This window comes from Mustelus asterias, chromosome 5, assembly GCF_964213995.1.
Source record: "Mustelus asterias chromosome 5, sMusAst1.hap1.1, whole genome shotgun sequence".
In the NCBI taxonomy this organism is placed as follows: Eukaryota; Metazoa; Chordata; class Chondrichthyes; order Carcharhiniformes; family Triakidae; genus Mustelus; species Mustelus asterias.
In genome coordinates this window covers 30,502,823-30,519,479 of record NC_135805.1, presented here as the reverse complement: position 1 = coordinate 30,519,479, position 16,657 = coordinate 30,502,823, and the positions used below count along the sequence as shown (strand labels likewise).

The 16,657-nt window shown below is 49.8% G+C and overlaps 1 protein-coding gene across 1 annotated transcript in view; it reads left to right on the top strand.

Annotated features, from left to right (window-relative positions):
- cdc40 (cell division cycle 40 homolog (S. cerevisiae)) overlaps positions 1-16,657 on the top strand; it is a 133,663-nt gene that overhangs the window by 66,451 nt on the left and 50,555 nt on the right. Inside the window, exons 10-11 of the mRNA XM_078212365.1 lie at positions 5,127-5,228; positions 15,308-15,423. Of these exons, the coding sequence (XP_078068491.1) occupies positions 5,127-5,228; positions 15,308-15,423 (218 nt within the window). The remainder of the gene's footprint in view (positions 1-5,126; positions 5,229-15,307; positions 15,424-16,657) is intronic.

The following is a 16,657-nucleotide window of genomic DNA, read 5'->3' as shown; positions in this document are numbered from 1 at the left end:
CATTCACGGGAAGTGGAGGTCTCTTGGAAGCGTAGTGGAGAACATGCCCCTGTCTACATTAACAGGGACGAAGTGGAATTGGAGAGCTTCAGGTTTTTAGGTGTGCAGATCACCAACAAACTGTCCTAGTCCCCCGATGCCGACACTATTGTTGAGAAAGCCCACCAACGCCTCTACTTTTACAGGAGGCTAAGGAAATTTGGCATTTCTGCTATGACTCTACCAATTTTTACAGATGCACCATAGAAAGCATTCTTTTGATCTTTCTCTACACCCTAGCTATGACAGTAACACTACATTCTGCACTCTCTCCTTTCCTTCTCTATGAACGGTATGCTTTGTCTGTATGACGCTCAAGAAACGATACTTTTCACTGTATACTAATACTTGTGACAATAATAAATCAAAGCAAAACCATCTCACTGAGGAGGCTTTCGGCCTGTCCACATGCAACAACCTGCTCTGAAAACTCTTGCTCACATTTTACAGCTGTGACAAATTGCACCACAGCAACTGAGATCATTCACACATTCTGAATAAAACAACCCACAAATTCTTAAAAAATAAAATCAGTTTGCCCTGATCCACATAGAAACGAGAAGTAGGAGTAGGCCTTTCGGGCCTTCGAGCTTGCTCCGCCATTCATTTTGATCATGGCTGATCATCAAATTCAATATCCTGATCCATCTTCCCCCCGATATCCCTTGATCCCTTTAGCCCCTAGAGCTATATCTAATTTCTTCTTGAAATCAGACAACATTTCGGCCTCAACTACATTCTGTGGTGAGGTTCTCCTCACCTCAGTTGTAAAAGGTTTACCCCTTATCCTCAAACTATAACCCCTAGTTCTGAACTCTACCACCATTGGGAACGTTCTTTCTGAATCTGCCTTGTCTAACCCTGTTAGAATTTTGTAAGTTTCTATGAAATCCCCTATCACTCTTCTAAACTCTAGTGAATATAATTCTAACCGACTTAGTCTCTCCTCATATGACAGACCTGCCATCCCAGGAATCAGCCTGGTAAACGTTTGCTGTACTCCCTCTATAGCATGCACATCCTTCCTCAGATAAGGACACCAAAACTGCACACGGTACTCCAGGTGTGGCCTCACCAACACCCCATACAATGGTAGCAAAACATCCCTATCCCTATACTCAAATCCTGTCGCTATAAAGGCCAACATACTATTTGCCGCCTTCACTGCTTGTTGCACCTGCACGCTTAACTTTCAGTGACTGATGCATGAGGACACCAAGGTCTCGCTGAGTATCAATTTACACCCATTCAAGTAATAATCTGTCTTTCTATTATTGCTACCAAAGTGGTATTTATCCACATTATCCATATTATACTGCATCTGTCATGCAGATGCCCACACACTCAGCCTGTCCAAATCCCGCTGAAGCATCTCTGCATCCTCCTTACAGCTCACCCTCTCATCCAACTTCGTATTATCTGCAAATTTGGCTTCCAAATCATTAATATATAATATGAACAGTTGGGGAACTAGCACAAATCCCTGCGGAACCCTACTAGTCACTGACTGCCAATCAGAAAAAAACCTATTTATGCCAACTCTGCTTCCTATCTGCTAACCATCTTTCTATTCATCTCAAGACATTACCTGTAATCCCACATGCTTTAATTTTACATAGTAGTCTGTTATGTGTGACCTTGTCAAAAGACTTCTGACGGTCTAAATAAGCCACATCCACTGATTCTCTTCAGTCAACTCAACAAGTTTCAGCCTCAAAGAATTCCAATGGATTTGTCAAGCATGATTTCCTTTTTTAAATCCATGCTGACTTAGTCTGATTCCAAATGCTGAGTTATGAAATCCTTGATAATGGACTCTAGCAACTTCCCCAGTACCGACATTAGGCTCACTGGTCTGCAGTTCCCTGTTTTCTCACTACCTCCCTTTCTGAATAGCGGGCTTACATTAGCGACCCTCCAATCTGTAGGAACCAGTCCAGAGTCCAAAGAATTTTGGAAAATAACCACCAAAATCACCAAAATCTAACCAATTCTTCCTTGGGCCACAACCTAGCTGTGTACCAAGTTATTTATTTACTGGTGTCACAAGTAGGCTTACATTAGCACTGAAATGAAGTTACTGTGAAAATCTCCCAGTCGCCACACTCCGGCGCCTGTTCGGGTACACTGAGGGAGAGTTTAGCATGGCCAATGCACCGAACCAGCACGTCTTTCAGATTGTGGGAGTAAACTGGAGCACCCAGAGGAAACCCACGCAGACACAAGGAGAACGTGCAAACTCCACACAGTGACCCAAGCTGGGAATCGAACCCAGGTCCTTGGCGCTGTGAGGCAGCAGTTCTAATCACTGTCATTGTGCACAGTTAGTTATGTTGAAATCCATCTATTAGCTTTTGAACGCACACTACAGAAATGCTTGGATTTGTTTTTTCTCTCCCCCTGGTGTAATTTAACAAATGCTTGATACCAATTAGTCTTGATTTTAAAAATACATTTGGCAAATCAAATCTTGGGACCATAATAATGGACAAAACTACAATTTAATATGGTTAAAATGACTTAGCAATGCCTGTTCATGTGGGCAATTGCCATCTCACACAGAGCAGTATTGAACAGCATCAATCATCTTAACAATTGCCCCGAATTCTGTCTAGGCGACAGTACAACAAAACACTGACTGTGGAGGGCAGAAACATACTTTATAATAATAACTAAATGAAGGAGCTATGCTGCACTGTTGTTCCAAACTTAATACGTGCTAAGTAGCTTCTTTAAAAAAATAATTTTGGTTACTATTTTTAAACCAATTACATGGTCAATCATGTTAAATATTGTCAGAAAAAAGTTTGCAAAGCAACAAGATTTAAGTTAAGGAGCAGAAGGTTTGTAGGAAATGTGAGAGAAAACTTTTTCACCCAAAGGGTGGTGGGAATCTGGAACTCACAGCCTAAAAGGGTGGTAGAGGCTGGAACCCTCACAACATTTAAGAAGTATTTAGATGAGCACTTGAAATACCATAGCAAACAAGGCTATGGGCCAAGTGCTTGAAAATAGGATTCAAATAGATAGGTGCTTGATGGATGGCCCGGACACGATGGGCCAAAAGGCCTCTTTCCGTGCTGTAAAACTCTATGACAAGCTAATTCATACAATAGCCAAGTTTAAAAGGAGGATTATCAGTTTGTCTTGCAAAGTACAAACTTGTGTCAAAAGACAAGTTAATCAAATAATTAAGTGTCTCAGTAGTCCACACGTTTACATTTCAGTAGATTCAAAGGTGCACTTCATGCAGTTTGTAATTTTTAAATAAGTAAACCTTCTAAACTATGCAAAGACTTTTTTGCTGCTCGTTATTTTGAGAGTGAAAAGATTCCACCAAGCAATTTATATTTGGTAGTTTCCTTTGAATTCCCTAGCATCATATCACATCCATAAAAGTGAAGCAGCAAACTAGACACCTCGTCTGGCAGAAAGGTATAGTGCATCGGGGGGGGATCTCATTGAAACTTACAGAATAATGAAAGGCCTGGATAGAGTGGACGTAGGGAAATGTTTCCATTAGTAGGAGAGACTAGGATCCGAGGGCACAGCCTCAGAGTAAAGGGACAACCCTTTAAAACTGAGATGAGGAGGAATTACTTCAGCCAGAGGGTGGCGAATCTAAGGAATTCATTGCCACAGAAGGCTATGGAGGCCAGGTCATTGAGTGTATTTAAGACAGTTTGGTTCTTGATTGGTAAGGGGATCAAAGGTTACGGGGGGGAAAGTGGAAGAATGCGGTTGAGAAACTTATCAGCCATGATTGAATGGTGGAGCAGACTCGATGGGCCGAGTGGCCTAATTCTGCTCCTATATCTTATGGTGTTATCAGGCAACACACAAGAAAGCAGCAATTAGAGAATTGGGGAACAAAGTAAGTGAAAATATCAGCAAGAAGAGGGGAGAGCAATTGTTTCTTCAAATTATAATGACTGCTGGAAATAAAGGAGTTAAAAGGGCTTTTGGTAACGACTTAGGCTAACAAGACTCGGGTTCAAATTACATCTTGCACAGTAGCAGCTGGGGAATTTAATTTCAATTAATTAAATAAAACCTGGAATATAAAGCTGATATGGTGGTCAGATTGCACTAAAAACCCAACAAGTTCACAAATGTCCTTTAGGAAGGCAATCTGCCATCCTTACCTGGTCTGGCCTACATGTGACTCCAGACCCACAGTAACGTGGTTGACTCTTAAATACCTGCTGTAATGGCATAGCAATCCACCCAGCTCAAGGGCAATTATCAGGACAAATGTATGAATACCAAACTTCAAACTGTCATAATGCCTCAACCAATCGGAGGTGAATGGCTAATCAATCAGTTCCCTTTTCTCCTGTAGTAAAAATTGTTGCAATTGTTTGAAATTTGGCATTCTGGCAATTGTTCTGATGAGTGCAAGATGAAAAGTTTTGGTAACATGTCTCTATTCGCAACAATATTCAAATCTTGGACTACTGAGCAACACAGCATGGTGGCACAGTGGTTAGCATTGCTGCCTTACAGCACCAGAGATTCAGGTTCAGTTTACGGTTTTGGTCACTGTCTGTGTAGAGCTTGGACATTCTCCCCATATCTGTGTGAGTTTGCTCCGGTTTCCTCCCACAGTCCAAAAGACATGCTGGTTAGGTGCATTGGCCATGCTAAATTCTCCCTCAGTGTACCCGAACAGGCACCGGAGTGTGGCGACTAAGGGATTTTCACAGTAACTTCATTGAAATGTTAATATAAGCCTACTTGTGACACTAATAAATAAACTTAAACTTTAAACTTTAACCGTGTACTGATTTATCTAAATAGTGCTTTAATATATGTATAATTTTGGAGTGAATGCAACATTAAATGTGTATTGCATTGAATAAATCTAATTGTATCTAATGTATGTTTGAAATTCTTGTTGAAACATTTTTTTAAAAGGTCTCCTTTTAAGGAGGTTAGAAGTCATTTTCTTAGTGTAACAGATAGACTTTGTTTTATAGACATAGTCACAAAGATTATGTTCTGTGAATTTCATCATGAAACATTTGTAGTCATTGATGTCATCAGTGTTAATATACTTTTTTTCCCCTTCTTTATTTCTCTTTAAGGCCATAGTAAAGCTGTAAGAGACGTATGCTTTAACAATGATGGTACCCAGTTCCTCAGTGCTGCTTATGACCGGTACCTTAAACTCTGGGACACCGAGACAGGTATGTAAAAATACTGTTTTGTCTTTGAAACTCTCCAGTCATCTTGTATGAATGATGTGTACAATGTATGTCAATTGTATGAGTTTCAATCCTGGTGCAGTTGGTAACACTCTCTTGCTTCTCGGTCAGAAGGTTCCAGATTCACCTCCCACAAAAATGAAAGCTGGCACTTCAATGGTGTGCTGAGGGAGTCCAACATTATCAGAGCTGCCATTCTTTTGATGATGCATTAAATCGAGATCTTCAGGTTAAAATTACCACCAGTCAGCTCTCCCCCACAAAAGAGAGATCAGCCTATCGTCATTTGGGACTATGGTGACTTTGCCTTGCCTTTACATTTCAAAAATACTTAATTAGCTCTAAAACACCTTGAGAAATCCAGTCACAACAAAAACAGAAAATGCTGGAAAATGTCAGCAGGTCTGACAGCATCTTTGGAGAGAGAATAGAGGCAACGTTTTGAGTCAGAACAGATGCTGTCAGACCTGCTGAGATTTTACACCATTTTCTGTCTTTGTTTCAGATTCCAGCATCCACAGTTTTTGCCTGTATCTTGAGAAATTCAGTGATCGTGAAAGGCACTAGATAAATGTAAGTGCATTTATGCAGCTCAGTAATCTGTTACATTTCAACCAATTTCTATTCTAATGTAGTAAATTCATAATAAATATAATCAGCTGATGTTGTTTCTAGAATTAATAGGCTGAACGAGGTTTTTTTTGTTTGGTGGGACCATTTTAAGGTCATGAACCCAATTGCTGCAGCAGTGGGACTGCCAGTACATTCTTCAGGAAGGAGTCCAATTAAGAGGGTGTCTGAGGGATCAGCGCCCAATTAGGAATGCTAGGCAGATTGAGGAGATGGGAGGGCTATTCAGAGCATGCAAATCAAAATGCAGGCAGCAGCCTTCACTGTGTTTTCTGTGAGAGTGTTGCTGAGGCAAATGGGCCAAGAGTTAAAGTTTAAAGTTTATTTCTTAATGTCACAAGTAGGCTTTCATTAACACTGTAATGAAGTTACTGTGAAAACCCCCTAGTCACCACACTCAGGCACCTGTTCTGGTACACTGAGGGAGAATTTAGCACGGCCAATGCACCTAACGAGCAGGTCTTTCGGATTGTGGGAGGAAACCAGAGCACCCGGAGGAAACCCATGCAGACATGGGGAGAACGTGCAGACTTCGCACAGGCAGTGACCCAAGTCGGGAATCGAACCCGGGTCCCTGGCGATGTGAAGCAGCAGTGCGAACCACTGTGCCAGGACAAAATGGATAAAACAGCAGCCATTTCTTCACCACAAGCACTATCCGTAACATCCGTCTGCAGGTTATAATCATTCTCTTGCAATCCTCCACCTGCCAGTGACCTCAGGTTTGCTGATTTGCACCTTTATATGCAGATTGCCTATTATTTTCATGACAAGCAATCTCCCATTATGCACTCATCTCCTGTGAGCAGAGGTTCTGGGCAGTGTTGGTAAAATTTCATTGCCTTCAGAAAATGCCTTCATAATGCATTGTTAACTATATTAGTCAGTTCCTCTCCACTGCTGGGCCGTTGGCTGTCAGCACACAGAAGCTACTTTCAGGAAAAGTGGGAGCATGTTGGCATTCCTGTCCAACGTTTTTTCCAATTATTTTCTGTTCCCCACAAATCTACCTCCAAGGGCGTGTAAAGTTCCCTCCATTATGGACTGGATTTTGATCAATTTCTCCGCTCGGTGAAAGTACCTGCAAAGGCAGCACTTTTGTTCAGGGGATGGAGTGTTGTTGGAGATGCCCATTGCTTCCAGAATCAGTTCAGAGGTAGCCACCTGGGCTGCTCAAAATATCGTCTCGGTGTTTTGAGATATCATCCCAGTTATAATCAAAGCGGTAAAGCTTTCTAATCATCTTGCATTCTTGGCTCCATTAAAGATATTCATTCGTTCCCCTAAAATAAAATATTACTTGACTGACATTTCTATCACTCTGGTCTCAACCTTTATGTATATAATGATCCAATTTCTTTTTGGAAAGTCTCAAAGGATCCAGCCTCTAACTTTGTAGAAAAGAGAACAAAGTTAAAATACTCAGCGTCCAGTTAAATCACTGCCTTTCTGTGATATCACTGTTGGAATTTTTTTCTCTCTCTCGCTTCAGTGATTCTGACCTGCTTCACACTGCTCCCGGTCTGCTTCACACTGCTCCCGGTCTGCTTCACACTGCTCCCGGTCTGCTTCACACTGCTCCCGGTCTGCTTCACACTGCTCCCGGTCTGCTTCACGCTGCTCCCGGTCTGCTTCACGCTGCTCCCGGTCTGCTTCACGCTGCTCCCGGTCTGCTTCACACTGCTCCCGGTCTGCTTCACACTGCTCCCGGTCTGCTTCACACTGCTCCCGGTCTGCTTCACACTGCTCCCGGTCTGCTTCACACTGCTCCCGGTCTGCTTCACACTGCTCCCGGTCTGCTTCACACTGCTCCCGGTCTGCTTCACACTGCTCCCGGTCTGCTTCACACTGCTCCCGGTCTGCTTCACGCTGCTCCCGGTCTGCTTCACGCTGCTCCCGGTCTGCTTCACGCTGCTCCCGGTCTGCTTCACGCTGCTCCCGGTCTGCTTCACGCTGCTCCCGGTCTGCTTCACACTGCTCCCGGTCTGCTTCACACTGCTCCCGGTCTGCTTCACACTGCTCCCGGTCTGCTTCACAGTGATTCTGACCTGCTTCATGCTGCTCCCGGTCTGCTTCACACTGCTCCCGGTCTGCTTCACACTGCTCCCGGTCTGCTTCACAGTGATTCTGACCTGCTTCATGCTGCTCCCGGTCTGCTTCACAGTGATTCTGACCTGCTTCATGCTGCTCCCGGTCTGCTTCACAGTGATTCTGACCTGCTTCACGCTGCTCCCGGTCTGCTTCACACTGCTCCCGGTCTGCTTCACAGTGATTCTGACCTGCTTCATGCTGCTCCCGGTCTGCTTCACACTGCTCCCGGTCTGCTTCACAGTGATTCTGACCTGCTTCATGCTGCTCCCGGTCTGCTTCACAGTGCTCCCGGTCTGCTTCACACTGCTCCCGGTCTGCTTCACAGTGATTCTGACCTGCTTCATGCTGCTCCCGGTCTGCTTCACACTGCTCCCGGTCTGCTTCACAGTGATTCTGACCTGCTTCATGCTGCTCCCGGTCTGCTTCACAGTGATTCTGACCTGCTTCATGCTGCTCCCGGTCTGCTTCACAGTGATTCTGACCTGCTTCACGCTGCTCCCGGTCTGCTTCACACTGCTCCCGGTCTGCTTCACAGTGATTCTGACCTGCTTCATGCTGCTCCCGGTCTGCTTCACACTGCTCCCGGTCTGCTTCACAGTGATTCTGACCTGCTTCATGCTGCTCCCGGTCTGCTTCACAGTGCTCCCGGTCTGCTTCACACTGCTCCCGGTCTGCTTCACAGTGATTCTGACCTGCTTCATGCTGCTCCCGGTCTGCTTCACACTGCTCCCGGTCTGCTTCACAGTGATTCTGACCTGCTTCATGCTGCTCCCGGTCTGCTTCACACTGCTCCCGGTCTGCTTCACACTGCTCCCGGTCTGCTTCACGCTGCTCCCGGTCTGCTTCACGCTGCTCCCGGTCTGCTTCACGCTGCTCCCGGTCTGCTTCACGCTGCTCCCGGTCTGCTTCACGCTGCTCCCGGTCTGCTTCACGCTGCTCCCGGTCTGCTTCACGCTGCTCCCGGTCTGCTTCACGCTGCTCCCGGTCTGCTTCACGCTGCTCCCGGTCTGCTTCACGCTGCTCCCGGTCTGCTTCACGCTGCTCCCGGTCTGCTTCACACTGCTCCCGGTCTGCTTCACGCTGCTCCCGGTCTGCTTCACACTGCTCCCGGTCTGCTTCACAGTGATTCTGACCTGCTTCACACTGCTCCTGGTCTGCTTCACAGTGCTCCCGGTCTGCTTCACACTGCTCCCGGTCTGCTTCACACTGCTCCCGGTCTGCTTCACGCTGCTCCCGGTCTGCTTCACGCTGCTCCCGGTCTGCTTCACGCTGCTCCCGGTCTGCTTCACGCTGCTCCCGGTCTGCTTCACGCTGCTCCCGGTCTGCTTCACGCTGCTCCCGGTCTGCTTCACGCTGCTCCCGGTCTGCTTCACACTGCTCCCGGTCTGCTTCACACTGCTCCCGGTCTGCTTCACGCTGCTCCCGGTCTGCTTCACGCTGCTCCCGGTCTGCTTCACGCTGCTCCCGGTCTGCTTCACGCTGCTCCCGGTCTGCTTCACACAGCTCCCGGTCTGCTTCACACTGCTCCCGGTCTGCTTCACACTGCTCCCGGTCTGCTTCACAAAGCTCCCGGTCTGCTTCACAAAGCTCCCGGTCTGCTTCACACAGCTCCCGGTCTGCTTCACACTGCTCCCGGTCTGCTTCACACTGCTCCCGGTCTGCTTCACACTGCTCCCGGTCTGCTTCACACTGCTCCCGGTCTGCTTCACACAGCTCCCGGTCTGCTTCACACAGCTCCCGGTCTGCTTCACACAGCTCCCGGTCTGCTTCACACAGCTCCCGGTCTGCTTCACAGTGATTCTGACCTGCTTCACACAGCTCCCGGTCTGCTTCACGCTGCTCCCGGTCTGCTTCACACTGCTCCCGGTCTGCTTCACACTGCTCCCGGTCTGCTTCACACTGCTCCCGGTCTGCTTCACACTGCTCCCGGTCTGCTTCACACTGCTCCCGGTCTGCTTCACACTGCTCCCGGTCTGCTTCACACAGCTCCCGGTCTGCTTCACGCTGCTCCCGGTCTGCTTCACACAGCTCCCGGTCTGCTTCACGCTGCTCCCGGTCTGCTTCACGCTGCTCCCGGTCTGCTTCACACTGCTCCCGGTCTGCTTCACACTGCTCCCGGTCTGCTTCACACTGCTCCCGGTCTGCTTCACACTGCTCCCGGTCTGCTTCACAGTGATTCTGACCTGCTTCATGCTGCTCCCGGTCTGCTTCACACTGCTCCCGGTCTGCTTCACACTGCTCCCGGTCTGCTTCACAGTGATTCTGACCTGCTTCATGCTGCTCCCGGTCTGCTTCACAGTGATTCTGACCTGCTTCATGCTGCTCCCGGTCTGCTTCACAGTGATTCTGACCTGCTTCACGCTGCTCCCGGTCTGCTTCACACTGCTCCCGGTCTGCTTCACAGTGATTCTGACCTGCTTCATGCTGCTCCCGGTCTGCTTCACACTGCTCCCGGTCTGCTTCACAGTGATTCTGACCTGCTTCATGCTGCTCCCGGTCTGCTTCACAGTGCTCCCGGTCTGCTTCACACTGCTCCCGGTCTGCTTCACAGTGATTCTGACCTGCTTCATGCTGCTCCCGGTCTGCTTCACACTGCTCCCGGTCTGCTTCACAGTGATTCTGACCTGCTTCATGCTGCTCCCGGTCTGCTTCACAGTGATTCTGACCTGCTTCATGCTGCTCCCGGTCTGCTTCACAGTGATTCTGACCTGCTTCACGCTGCTCCCGGTCTGCTTCACACTGCTCCCGGTCTGCTTCACAGTGATTCTGACCTGCTTCATGCTGCTCCCGGTCTGCTTCACACTGCTCCCGGTCTGCTTCACAGTGATTCTGACCTGCTTCATGCTGCTCCCGGTCTGCTTCACAGTGCTCCCGGTCTGCTTCACACTGCTCCCGGTCTGCTTCACAGTGATTCTGACCTGCTTCATGCTGCTCCCGGTCTGCTTCACACTGCTCCCGGTCTGCTTCACAGTGATTCTGACCTGCTTCATGCTGCTCCCGGTCTGCTTCACACTGCTCCCGGTCTGCTTCACACTGCTCCCGGTCTGCTTCACGCTGCTCCCGGTCTGCTTCACGCTGCTCCCGGTCTGCTTCACGCTGCTCCCGGTCTGCTTCACGCTGCTCCCGGTCTGCTTCACGCTGCTCCCGGTCTGCTTCACGCTGCTCCCGGTCTGCTTCACGCTGCTCCCGGTCTGCTTCACGCTGCTCCCGGTCTGCTTCACGCTGCTCCCGGTCTGCTTCACGCTGCTCCCGGTCTGCTTCACGCTGCTCCCGGTCTGCTTCACACTGCTCCCGGTCTGCTTCACGCTGCTCCCGGTCTGCTTCACACTGCTCCCGGTCTGCTTCACAGTGATTCTGACCTGCTTCACACTGCTCCTGGTCTGCTTCACAGTGCTTCCGGTCTGCTTCACACTGCTCCCGGTCTGCTTCACACTGCTCCCGGTCTGCTTCACACTGCTCCCGGTCTGCTTCACACTGCTCCCGGTCTGCTTCACACTGCTCCCGGTCTGCTTCACACTGCTCCCGGTCTGCTTCACACTGCTCCCGGTCTGCTTCACACAGCTCCCGGTCTGCTTCACGCTGCTCCCGGTCTGCTTCACACTGCTCCCGGTCTGCTTCACACTGCTCCCGGTCTGCTTCACACTGCTCCCGGTCTGCTTCACACTGCTCCCGGTCTGCTTCACGCTGCTCCCGGTCTGCTTCACGCTGCTCCCGGTCTGCTTCACGCTGCTCCCGGTCTGCTTCACGCTGCTCCCGGTCTGCTTCACGCTGCTCCCGGTCTGCTTCACGCTGCTCCCGGTCTGCTTCACGCTGCTCCCGGTCTGCTTCACGCTGCTCCCGGTCTGCTTCACGCTGCTCCCGGTCTGCTTCACGCTGCTCCCGGTCTGCTTCACGCTGCTCCCGGTCTGCTTCACGCTGCTCCCGGTCTGCTTCACGCTGCTCCCGGTCTGCTTCACGCTGCTCCCGGTCTGCTTCACGCTGCTCCCGGTCTGCTTCACGCTGCTCCCGGTCTGCTTCACGCTGCTCCCGGTCTGCTTCACGCTGCTCCCGGTCTGCTTCACGCTGCTCCCGGTCTGCTTCACGCTGCTCCCGGTCTGCTTCACGCTGCTCCCGGTCTGCTTCACGCTGCTCCCGGTCTGCTTCACGCTGCTCCCGGTCTGCTTCACGCTGCTCCCGGTCTGCTTCACGCTGCTCCCGGTCTGCTTCACGCTGCTCCCGGTCTGCTTCACGCTGCTCCCGGTCTGCTTCACGCTGCTCCCGGTCTGCTTCACGCTGCTCCCGGTCTGCTTCACGCTGCTCCCGGTCTGCTTCACGCTGCTCCCGGTCTGCTTCACGCTGCTCCCGGTCTGCTTCACGCTGCTCCCGGTCTGCTTCACGCTGCTCCCGGTCTGCTTCACGCTGCTCCCGGTCTGCTTCACGCTGCTCCCGGTCTGCTTCACGCTGCTCCCGGTCTGCTTCACGCTGCTCCCGGTCTGCTTCACGCTGCTCCCGGTCTGCTTCACGCTGCTCCCGGTCTGCTTCACGCTGCTCCCGGTCTGCTTCACGCTGCTCCCGGTCTGCTTCACGCTGCTCCCGGTCTGCTTCACGCTGCTCCCGGTCTGCTTCACGCTGCTCCCGGTCTGCTTCACGCTGCTCCCGGTCTGCTTCACGCTGCTCCCGGTCTGCTTCACGCTGCTCCCGGTCTGCTTCACGCTGCTCCCGGTCTGCTTCACGCTGCTCCCGGTCTGCTTCACGCTGCTCCCGGTCTGCTTCACGCTGCTCCCGGTCTGCTTCACGCTGCTCCCGGTCTGCTTCACGCTGCTCCCGGTCTGCTTCACGCTGCTCCCGGTCTGCTTCACGCTGCTCCCGGTCTGCTTCACGCTGCTCCCGGTCTGCTTCACGCTGCTCCCGGTCTGCTTCACGCTGCTCCCGGTCTGCTTCACGCTGCTCCCGGTCTGCTTCACGCTGCTCCCGGTCTGCTTCACGCTGCTCCCGGTCTGCTTCACGCTGCTCCCGGTCTGCTTCACGCTGCTCCCGGTCTGCTTCACGCTGCTCCCGGTCTGCTTCACGCTGCTCCCGGTCTGCTTCACGCTGCTCCCGGTCTGCTTCACGCTGCTCCCGGTCTGCTTCACGCTGCTCCCGGTCTGCTTCACGCTGCTCCCGGTCTGCTTCACGCTGCTCCCGGTCTGCTTCACGCTGCTCCCGGTCTGCTTCACGCTGCTCCCGGTCTGCTTCACGCTGCTCCCGGTCTGCTTCACGCTGCTCCCGGTCTGCTTCACGCTGCTCCCGGTCTGCTTCACGCTGCTCCCGGTCTGCTTCACGCTGCTCCCGGTCTGCTTCACGCTGCTCCCGGTCTGCTTCACGCTGCTCCCGGTCTGCTTCACGCTGCTCCCGGTCTGCTTCACGCTGCTCCCGGTCTGCTTCACGCTGCTCCCGGTCTGCTTCACGCTGCTCCCGGTCTGCTTCACGCTGCTCCCGGTCTGCTTCACGCTGCTCCCGGTCTGCTTCACGCTGCTCCCGGTCTGCTTCACGCTGCTCCCGGTCTGCTTCACGCTGCTCCCGGTCTGCTTCACGCTGCTCCCGGTCTGCTTCACGCTGCTCCCGGTCTGCTTCACGCTGCTCCCGGTCTGCTTCACGCTGCTCCCGGTCTGCTTCACGCTGCTCCCGGTCTGCTTCACGCTGCTCCCGGTCTGCTTCACGCTGCTCCCGGTCTGCTTCACGCTGCTCCCGGTCTGCTTCACGCTGCTCCCGGTCTGCTTCACGCTGCTCCCGGTCTGCTTCACGCTGCTCCCGGTCTGCTTCACGCTGCTCCCGGTCTGCTTCACGCTGCTCCCGGTCTGCTTCACGCTGCTCCCGGTCTGCTTCACGCTGCTCCCGGTCTGCTTCACGCTGCTCCTGGTCTGCTTCACAGTGATTCTGACCTGCTTCACGCTGCTCCTGGTCTGCTTCACAGTGGTGCCAACCTGCTTCACACTTAGTTCTGTAGAAAAGTCATTAAGATCTCTTCACAGACGCTGCCAGACTTGCTGAGTTTATCCAACATTTTTTGTTTTTATTTCTGCTTCACATTGCTCCTGATCTGCTTCATAGTGATTCTGACCTGCTTCACACTGCTCCCGGTCTGCTTCATAGTGATCCTGACCTGCTTTACACTCCTCCCGGTCTGTTTCTCAGTGAGCTTGACCTTCTTCACATTCCAGTCAGTCTGCTTCCCAGTGATTCCAAGAAACTACAAAGGATCGTGAGTGAAGCCCAGTCCATCACTCAAACCAGCCTCCCATCCATTGACACTGTCTACCCTTCCCGCTGCCTTCGAAAAGCAGCCAGCATAATCACTCACCCCGGACATTACCTCTTCCACCTTCTTCCGTCGGGAAAAAGATGCAAAAGTCTGAGATCATGTACCAACCGACTCAAAAACAGCTTCTTCCCTGCTGCCATCAGACTTCTGAATAGACCTACGTCGCATTAAATTGAACTTTTTCTACACTATAGCTATGACTGTAACACTACATTCTGCATTCTCTCCTTTCCTTCTCTATGTATGGTATGCTTTGTCTGTATAGCATGCAAGAAACCATACTTTTCACTGTATACTAATACACGTGACAATAATAAATCAAATCAAAAAAGCCCCATACAGACAAGCGAGTTGACAGCCACCAGTAGTTCAGCACTTGCAGCTCATTATCTAAATTGAAATGTGACTGAAAAAAACATATTGATGTGCCAGACCTGTGTGGACATTGGATATCCCTTCTTGGAGGAAATTATTGACTTTTAGAACCATAAAGCACAGATATGATGGGCTGAACCATTCAGCCCACCATACCTAGGAAATCATGTTCTTTGAAGTTGCTATCCATTTAGTTCCACTCCCAAACCTTTACCCATAGCCCTACAAATTTCTGCTTTTCAAGTTGTTCTCTAACTCTCCTTTGAAAATTGCAATAGAACCTGCTTCGGCTACTTTTTCAGATAGGCCACCTACGCACTACCGTAAGTCATCTCCTTGGTGATACTTGGAAGATTGCTTACAATTTTTAAATTTGGTTTTAAGAATTCTGAAAAATAAAGGAATATGAATCTTTTTTGTTGTTCATTTATTGTTCTCTCTTCCCCCACACCTGTAACTGCTCACCATCAAATGCTACCTCCTCCCACCATACCACCCCCGGTCAAATTATTACCCCCTGTGCAACTGCAGTGACAGCTAAGTGAAGGATTTCACTTATGTATATATTCATTGTGTAATTAATTTTATAGCAGTGTCTCTGAAGAAATTGTTCTTTAGTTTGCAATGCTGTATAATCCCTTACGCCATTGCCTTATCCTTTTTTATACTGTTTCTTTGCCCTCAGGGAAATGTACAGCCAAGTTTTCTAATCGAAAAGTTCCATACTGTGTCAAGTTCAATCCTGATGAAGACAAGCAGCAGCTGTTTGTGGCTGGAATGTCAGATAAGAAAATTGTCCAGGTAAGAATCTCTTTGTGCCCCATTCCTGTTTTAAATTCTGTTGTATTATATTAATGACTTCTCGATAGCCTCTCAAAATTCCAGAGGCAATTGCACCACTGTGAGAAATAATGAAGTTATAATTCCATATTTTTCCATGTTTGTATTTTATTCGGACTTTCATTTTCATAGGTTTTACAGGCAGTGAGTGGGCAGTCAAATGGCCTGCTGATTCTGACAGTGATGCTGCAAGCAGCTTCGCAAAACAGTAAAAGCGATTTTGAGTCATTGATTTCTACATTGTTTTTCTTCTGTGTGGGGGATCGGCATGTGAGATTAACCAGCATCTATTGATTGCATTGCAAGCAGCATGCCAACATAGCTCATTTTAATGATCTCTGCATCCAGCTAGTGTTTTTCATTGGCTGGGTGCATCAGCTGGGGGTCACTGTTGTTAGCGTGAACTACTTAAAGCTATCCTGCACCTCTTAAAGATGGGGGTGTGGAGGGGTGAAGGCGATGGTGGATGGGATGTATTGTGGCTGAAACAGCTGCTAGGTTTGTGATTCAAGGAAATCTAATCTGGGAAAAGGTGAGAAATGACCTCACGGCAAAGACAGTGGGCTCCAAGATGAAGAAATGTGATTCACTGTCAATCTTAATGGAGGAGGTTGGAGCGGAGATGTTCCATATCCACAGTGGGAGGAGGAGGCCTTCCAGACACATGGTCCAAAGACAGGTGGAGCAGTTGCCATGGAAGTCAGTACCAGGAGTGAAAACCCAAGGACCTGCGGGCAATGCTGCAAGAAATTCTGTGACCTGACAAAATTGGTTAAGATCAGTGAATGCATCTTTAAATATCATATCCTACCAACAGCTTCAGCCGCTGCTTAAATCATCACATCTCCACCATCCACCCAACAGCTTTTGGCCTCCTGTGAAAGCCTTTCTCTCCTCTCATAACCCCTTTTTCCATCAGCTTGTCCTGCTCTACATGGCCCCTATTCATTCTCCCAAATCATGCTGTATTCCAAGGGAAATTCTGCACCCATGCTTAAAAACAACTGGTTTGTGCAGAAGCCTTGAAGTCACGAAAAAGTTCTTCAGCACCTACCACATCACTACCTTTAGACTTCTGCAGCTTGTTACAAGAATATAAAGCAACAAAAGTTTGTACAATTGTGGGCTATCAAAAGAAATCAACCAACAACTAACCTGAAAGCAAACAGCGCTTATAGCGCAGGGATGTCCTTCC